Below are 8,961 nucleotides of genomic sequence, written 5' to 3' on the forward strand. Positions count from 1 at the left end.
GGTGTATAGCAAAAACGGTGATGTGTAAAATGGGCAATCAAGGAGAGGAAAATTGTATTTCTGACTTGTAGTAAGGACCCTACTTAAGAGTGACTAGATGGATTTATAGTGGAGCAGTTTCATGATTTCTCAGTTCAAATGTGAGTAGAAGAAGAAGAAGCAGCAGCATATAGTGATAATCTTAGCTTGGGGCTTTGCAAGTTCAGGAAATAAGAGATTTAAGAGTAATCGATTGGTTTTCAGTTGAATTGATTCATCATGTAGTCAACTTTGGAAAAACAGAAGAATGTAGCCAGACAAGGAGTGAGTGATGGAGAGACTTATTGGAGGTCACAGTGGGCATGTAGCACATGTTTAGAAGGAATGAGTTATAGAGAAAGATGGAAATATTAAAAGATCATAATGAAATAAAGTTAATTTGGTTATTATAGATAGAAGTGTAACACTTTTGAGTGATGGCAAAATCGAGGGTATGATCATCCTGTATGTAGTAGAGATGTAGTAGATTAGAAGGCTATGAGAACTGAGTATATCAGAATAACTAGGAAGTTAGGGGAATCCATTCTCTCTATTTCATGTCTCTATTTCTGTCTCTGTCTGTCTGTCTGTCTCCTGTCTTTTCTGTTCTTTTTTGGCTTTGGATCTCCTTTTTATCAAGGACTACTACACTATTTAGAAGCCCTGTAATTGCTGCTCCTCAATAAGAACCAAACAGTTATTTTAGATAACAAAATAACAATACTTTTGTATTCTAGTTTTCCTGTAAATCAGTTGTAATTTTCATTATCTTTACAATTCTGAGTATATTATTTGCTTTGGGTATGAATTCTTTTGGTTTATGTGTATTATTGTGCAATGTAAGAGTGAAATCCCCATTCTGAGGAACTTTCTCTACTCCTTTGTCCACAAACACACACAAAAAGACTACTTAATTTCTCTCTTTGACATTTTCTCAAAGAAATTTCTTTGCTTTTTTCATTAAGATGCTCTAATTGAAAGTGAAACAAAAGTCTGTTATATCATCTATAAAAGTGGACAAATAGTTTATTGCAGTTGTTAGATGCCTTTAGATTTGTATGATTCTTCATATTTTGATATTTTAAATCTCAGCCTTCTGGATGAGTATAATCATAATTGTATTACTGTTTTTATGTTCTATTTTAAATGTATTATTTTTATTTTAAAAATATTTTTCTATGTTTACATATTTTGGGTTTTGTTTTTCTCTCCACTCTTCCCTCCCCCCTCCTGGATCCAATAAGCACCTCCATTAAGTTATACAAACGTAATTTGAAATTTGATCTCTGAGCACAATGTAACTTAGATCTTAAAAGCCAAGGGAAACAGATAAGAATGTCACATCCTATATGAGGAAATGAGATGTCTTTCTATTTTTCCTTTGAGTATGTGTGTGTGTCTGTGTGTGCTATGTTGACCACATAGGTTATGTGTGTGCTACATGGGTCAATCTAGTTATGGCTCAAAGGGATAAGTGAATTGATAATTATCTCTCAAGACTTCTTTGCTCATTTTTCTCCAAGGGAAACTGATTCCTTCCAGAAGGCAAAGCAGGAGTTTCAATCCGGAGACTGGGCACTCTGATCTCCTTAGAGAAGAGTAAAAAATCCAGTTATATTTATTTGTCTCTCCAAAAATTGTTCCTCTAGGGGAAATAATCTAGATTCTAACTGAGATACTTATTGTGATCTCTTAATTAGGAAGGAATAACAACCTTTATATCCAAAACTTGACTCTACCAGTTCCACAAAGAACACATAGAGGAAAGAAAAAATAAACCCAAGGTGATAATAAACACTAATCTACTTAAGTAGGTAGATGAGGATATATGAGATAGTACAAAGAATAAATAAGCCTTTCCTTGGGGATTGACATTTGAGTCAGACAGACAGAGAATTCCCCTTAAGGGGAAATTCTCAAAAATCTCCAATATATTAAGCTAAGGACATGATTGAGGTGCTGAACCCTCTATTTGTCTCAAATTCTTCTTTCTCTCCCTTTAGGGCCTAAAAGGAAATCTGGAACCATGTGTTCTTTCTCAAAGCCAGAAGTCCAAAACTAAGGATCCCTTTTCATCCAAAAGATTATTTTTTTTTCAATTACATGTAGAAACAATTTTTGGCAATTGTTATCAGACATTTCTTGATCCGGATTTTTCCATCCCTCCATCCCCCTCTCTGAGGCAGTAAATAGTTTAATATAGTTCATGCCAACATTGTTATTCAACATATAATGCCATATTCCTCATGCTGTGAAAGAAGACACATATCACACATACAATAAAAAAATCATGAAGAAAATAAAGTAAAATTGGCATGTTTTGATCTGTAGCAGTGGTAGTAATAGTATACAAAATTCCTTTCCTTTTTATACACTCCCTTGTATGAGTACAATGACATGTTCCTGTATAGAGATTGGACTTGACACAATTCTCCTAAATTCCTATCTCCCAAAATACCGAAGGCTCCTGACTCTTTTACTCACTTATAAAATGAAATGAATCAGAGATTCTACTCCACTTTAAATCTAAATATTTCCATATGTTCCAAGAAGGTAAAAGAAAGTTAAGGTCACTGTAAGGAGACAGAAATGTGAGGATCTGCTGTTTGTGACAGAGTACATACTTAACCTCTCTGGATAGAGATTCAAGTATTGCCATAAATTGTATGATAACACTCATGTTTGATCTGTTCAATTTGCTGTGAATGCATGGGGATCAATTAAGTGCATAAACACAAGGGCCCTTGGAGATCTAAATTCAAAAATCCCTAATGACTCTGAAATTTAATTAACCTTGACAAAGGGCTTCCAACAGGCAGTAGTGAGGCCAGTGTCTTCAGAGACAAGAAGTCAAAACAAAAGCATAGACTTAGTGAACAAAATATGAATCATGTGATAAGTCTATTCACCTTTCTCTTCTTTGCCTAAAGGATTCTTGAGCTGACAAAAAGCTAAGGTGTGTGTGTGTGTGTGTGTGTGTGTGTGTGTGTGTGTGTGTGTGTGTGGCAGGGGACAGGGAACATTACCTACATCTGTCCAAAGAGATGTTGGGATATCCTTTTCCCTCTACCATTTCTAGGGTGAACTCCCAAATACTTGTTTCTATGTTAATATGCTGTTATTCCTTTTTATAAGACCACTATTCCAGACCTCAGGAGACCTCAGTGGTCCTTATTTGGCAAATAAGGATACTGAGAACTGTCCATTTTGATCCACTGAGAAATCTAACTACCCACATATGCCTTATTGCAATAGCCTGCTACTTTATCAGTTTGCTTCAAAAGTCTCCCCACCTCAATCAAAATTACATTCAACCACTGAACTGATTTTCCTAAAATGCTGATCTGACTATGTCATTCTACTACTGAATTAATTCAGTTGTCTCCAGCATCAAATATAAATTGTTCTGTTTGGCATTCAAAGCCTTCATATCTTAGTTCCCTTCTACCTTCACCTTTTTACATTTTACTCTCTAAAAATATAATCACTTTTGTGGTTAAAATTATGTTTTATAAAACAGCTTTTGTTTTTGAGGAACCTTAATTTTTATGTCTATATAAATTTTTAAGTCTTTATGCAAATCCTAAGGTTTCTACCTATCAGGAGTTTAAAATCTAACCAAGGAAGATGAAAAAGAAAATAGAGATAGGAATGAAAAAAATAACAATAAGATAACATTGGAAGGAAGGCAAGAACAATTGGGAGATGAATGCCCATCAGGAATAATAACTTCCAATGGTGTTTTTTGAGCTGAGCTTTGAAGAAAATTAGGGATCATCAGAGACAGAGGTGAGGAAGAAATGTAAAAATGTAATGAAAGAATTAATAAAATTAATTCCTGAAAAAAAGACTTCCTTGCTCATAGTCTCTAATTCAACCTTTTATTTTCTGTTACTTGATATACTCTTTCCCATCAAATAATATTTTAAATTTCTTAAATGGTGACAAAGACTAGTAATTGAACAGTGAACTTTGTTTTTAAATGCAACTAGAAATCATTTCGAATCTAATATAATAAGTAGAGAACATAAAACAAGAAAATGTTTTTTGAAAGAAAATGAAATTTGTGATAGTAGGATAATGAGTCTTGTTTTACTATAAGGATGTAAAGGCAAAAACTCAAAGAAATATCCCAAATAGCTTGTAGAATATAACATCATGAAAGTAAACACTGCTCTGCTCTCTGAAAGTAAATACTTTGAAAGAAAATTACTTGAGATATCATTGGATGACAACAAAATATCATCATTACATCATCTATTCTCAGAAATAGCTTTTTAATGATTATGGATTGTGAAAATCAAATGAGGGAACTAAATTAGTTAATTAATGAGAGAGAAAAACATACAATAAAAGTAATGAGAAGAAAGGGATCTCCTTAAGTCATTTAAATTTTAGTTATGTTTCATCAAAATTACCATTTATTTGAGAAAAATATCTTTCTGATTATGTCCTTAAAGGCTTGCTTCACTTGCTGATTCCTCAGGGTATAAATGAAAGGGTTTAGCATAGGGGCAACAGAGGTATTCAGTACTGCTACTCCTTTGTTCAAAGCTACCCCTTCCTTTGCTGAGGGCTTGACATACATGAAAATGCAACTTCCATAAGATATAGAGACAACTATCATGTGGGAGGAACAAGTAGAAAAGGCCTTTTTCCTTTGCTGAGCAGAGGGAATTCTCAGAATAGTTCTGAGGATGTATGAATAGGAGAGAATCACTAATACCAAAGTGAACATGAGTGTGAACACAGCTAAGCAAAAACTCATGACCTCTAACACTTTGGTGTCTGTGCAAGAAATCATCAGCATAGGAGAAGAATCACAGGTGAAGTGATCAATGATATTAGAGTCACAGAACTCCAGCTGGAGGCCCATGATGACTGGTGGAAAGATAATGAGGAAACCTGCCAGCCAAGAACTGATTACAAGCTGACTACAGACTTTGAAACTCATGATGGTTGTGTAGTGTAGGGGTTTGCAGATGGCCACATAGCGGTCATAGGACATGGCTGCCAGCAGAAAAAATTCTGTTGCACCTAGAAGAATTAAAAAGAATACTTGGGCCATGCAAGAATTATAGGAAATTATATTGTTCTCAGTTACTATGCTGAACAGAAATCTAGGAATGCAGACGGATGTAAAAGATATTTCTAAGAAGGAGAAGTTCCTGAGGAAGAAATACATAGGAGTCTTGAGGTGAGGGTCCAGGAGGGTGAGTGTGATGATGCTTAGGTTTCCCATCACACTCAAAATATAGGTAAGAAAGAGAAAAAGGAAAACCATGGCTTGTAGCTCTGGGTCATCAGTCAGTCCCAGGAGGATGAACTCTGTCACTGATGTTTTATTTCTCATGGTTCACTCCAGATTTCTGCTAGACCTGTAAATACAAACAAAAGAAATGACAGTCACCATCATATTCAGCATCCCTTCTTTCTTCTTTCTCTGTATACTCGTTTTCATTGCTATAATAGTGATAATGTTGATTAAATAGCTTAAGAATTTTAGCTATCTTCATATGTACCTGTATCTCTAATATCATAGATATTTTAATTATTTCCATTGTCATCTTCCCAGGTATGAATGTATCCAATTCAGTATTGTAGAAACCTTAAATTTTTACTTACTTTTTTATGCTTCTCTTGAGGGTTGAATTTGCTCATCAAATTTTCATTTCATCTCTACTTTGCTTTTTGTTATTTTGGTCAGGGAAGTGTGGGACTCTTCCATTTCATTAAAAATCAAATTTCTTCCCCAGAATATTATGCTCAGTTTTCTTGGTTATATAATTTCTGTTTGTAATCTTTGATCATTTACTTTTTGGAATATCATATTCCATGACTCCTATTCATTTAATGTAGAAGCTGCTAGATCCTGTGTAATCTTGACTGAGACTTCATAATATTTGAATTGTTTCATTCTAGATGGTTGTAGTGCTTTCTCCTTGGTCTGGCAATTCTGGAATTTGTTGATAACAGTCCTGGAGTATTTTATTTTGGTGTCTTTTTAGGAAGTTATTGATAATTGCTCTCAATCTCTTTTCTTCCCTCTTTTTTGAACATATTGGGGGCAGCTTTCTCTGATGATTTCTTGTACTATGATGTCCAGTGTCTTTTCTGATCATGGCTTTCAAGATATTGTGATGATTCTTGAATTATCTATCCTAGATCTATTTTTCTGGTCAATTGTTTTCCTGTGAGGTATTTTAGGTTTTCTTCTATTTTTAACTCTTCTTATTCGGTTTTATTGTTTCCCGATGTCTGAAATTATGTGGATTCACTAGTTTTGATCTGTAAATTCTAATTTTGGAAGGGACTTATTTTCTTTCTTGACTTTTTGTGTTTCCTTTTCTATTTTTCCAGTACTACTCCTAAAGGTAGTTGTTTTTATTAAGTGTCTTGATTTGTTTTTCCTCCATTTTCATTTGGTTCATTCTATTCCTTAAAGAGTTGTTTTCTTCAAGTATTTGGTGCCTCCATTCCCTTTTGACTTGATGAAATTTCTAGGGAATTGATTTATTCAATGAATGTTTTCTCAGATGCTGAAATTTTCTGTTAATCATCTTATTATTTGATTTCAACTTATTTTAATTTTCTTCCAGGTGTTATTTTTGGGGCTTGACTTATTTTCTTACTTTCCTTTGAGACTTTACATGTTTATTTTTTGTAATTATTATGCTCTCTCTGAAACTGTATTTTCATCATCCCTATAACTAAAGTAATTTTTTGAGGTCAAGCTTTTTCTTTGTCTTTTGCTTATTTTCTAAGTTTTTTTCCCCCATTACTCTATCTTTTTGTTCAGGTTCTTCTTTGCTACTGGGGTAGAGGTAAAACTTTTAAAATATTGGAGAATACTTGTCTCTGGTACTTGGAGTAGGCCTAGCTATCTTTTTTCCCACAGGGTATTTGGAGAGGTGGGTGGTCTTGTTGGCTTGCTCTAAAGTGGCTTAGAGTTGTTTTGTCCAGCTAGATTTTACTCCCCATAGTACCAATTCCCCTGTTGTTTTGTGGGCTGTTCTAGTCCCCTCTCTGTTGCTTCCCTCTTCCTGCCATGGGGCTTGGTCTGTGCAAGTCTCCTGTTCTGGGTTCTGCTGCCTTAGGCACTCTGCCACTTTCCTGCCACTTTCCAATTTGGGGGCATGTAAGTTCCTTCCCTCTTTTCCTTCATTACCCATGTCAAGTGGCTTAGGCTAACCAGTTCCACTTTTTACATTCTATACCCATACTGAATGGTTCAGGCTTGTCTCATGACCATTCTGCAACTTTGATGCTTCTGGCAGAGTAGCAGCATATTGGGCTGGTCCCAGTTCAGCAGTTTCCTATAGGTGATGTGATGCCTTGGCTACTCTCTTTTTACTCCAATGAGTGTGTTCCTCCTGTTTTCATTTTTTCCTGTTTTAGATGATTCATTTGTTTTCTCTCTCTCTCTCTCTCTCTCTCTCTCTCTCTCTCTCTCTCTCTCTCTCTCTCTCTCTCTCTCTCTCTCGGCTTCAGGTAAAAGGAGTATACTTTACTTTGCCACCTTGGCTCCCAAAATCATGATTGCAGTTTTTATTAGATGTTTTTATTGAATAGAGAATTACACACAGCTGAGTGAAGGACAGGGAAGATCAAAGATAACTAAAAAGTAGTTTATAAAAGCCAGAGAATTCAGAAAACCTGTTCTTTTTTAATTTGCCCAATAAATTATTTGAGCACTTGGGTATGATTCAAAATACTTTTATTAATGTCTATCCAAAATAAAACTAAAAAATAAAGTGACATTTTTCCCCAAAGATGATATGCAATCATGGTGAGGATAGTAAGTATATGTTTCCCAGTAGTAGAGATATTTTCCATCTACTTACCTATCCTCTCCTATTGTCATAGATTGGCATTAAATATCAGTGGGGGTAAAATTAATAATGTTGACTACATACATTTAAAATGTTTGCATAAACAAACCAATGCAACTAAAGTTAGGAAACAATCAGGAACCTGGGGGGAGGGTGAAATCTCTGCCACAAGTTTCTCTGATAAAGTCTCATTTCTAAGCTATGTAGAGAAGAGATAAATTTTAAATAAAAAAGTCCATTCTTCAATTGGAAACTTATTAAATTATGTTAATAGGAAGCTTCAAGAAGGGGTAATCCAAGAAATCAATAGCCATATTAAAATGCTCTGAATCACTTAAGAATTATTTTTAAAATGCTACCTCATGAAATGGACACAAAATCCTGTCTATATCATCTGTGGACCTCAAATTCCTCATTTGAAAAACTAGGTACAGGACTTGGGATTTTCTAAGCTTTCTTCTGATTGTCATGATCTAAATCTATTAAGTTCTGGCATGTATTCTCCAAATGAAACTTTACTAGATTTTAGTACTCTCTGAATTGATATCCTTTTCTCTCTGTGTTTTCAGCCTTTCTCTTTTCATTTCATTGCCTACAACAGCAAATTAAAACTTTCCTGTGTTTTTTTCTTCCTTTTTTTAAATATTGTGTATGTTACTTACCAAATTCTGCTTTTCAGATACTTCACCTGCCAATTGTTTTAATCCATTTTTTCCCCTACGGAAACAAACAAAAACATTGTTCTCTTTAGAAATGACATAATGTCTGAAGAGTACTGAGGACCTGTGATGAGCAGAAAGCTGTCTTCTGTTTCCCTTACATTTTTTTTTAATTTGAAGTGGAGACTAAAGGACAATAGACAATGAAGAAAGAAACACTTAGCAATTAAGTATATGATTAATTAGATTAGTGAATTAAGTGATTGATTTATTTTAATGTCTCTATAACCCAAAGTGTGATGAACATCCCTTATGTGTTCTTTCTGGTGTTTTCTAGATTTCCATATTTTTGAGATATTTGAGACTTGAGGGAATGGAGCACAAATCATCAAAATAGTAGTTATATACATTCTTTTCAATGTTCAATATGCTTATAATTTTATTTTTATGTA

The 8,961-nt window shown here is 34.4% G+C and overlaps 1 protein-coding gene across 1 annotated transcript; it reads right to left on the bottom strand.

Moving 5' to 3' along the window:
- Positions 1-320: 320 nt before the first annotated feature.
- On the bottom strand, positions 321-5,371 carry LOC100024716 (olfactory receptor 6C76-like). The gene is made up of 2 exons (XM_001375863.4): positions 4,476-5,371; positions 321-357 (listed from the first exon to the last, which is right to left on the bottom strand). The coding sequence occupies exons 1-2, from the start codon at positions 5,369-5,371 to the stop codon at positions 321-323; spliced, it is 933 nt and encodes a 310-aa protein (XP_001375900.4).
- Between the last annotated feature and the right edge of the window lie 3,590 nt (positions 5,372-8,961).

This window comes from Monodelphis domestica, chromosome 5 (genome assembly GCF_027887165.1).
Source record: "Monodelphis domestica isolate mMonDom1 chromosome 5, mMonDom1.pri, whole genome shotgun sequence".
Taxonomy (NCBI): domain Eukaryota; kingdom Metazoa; phylum Chordata; class Mammalia; order Didelphimorphia; family Didelphidae; genus Monodelphis; species Monodelphis domestica.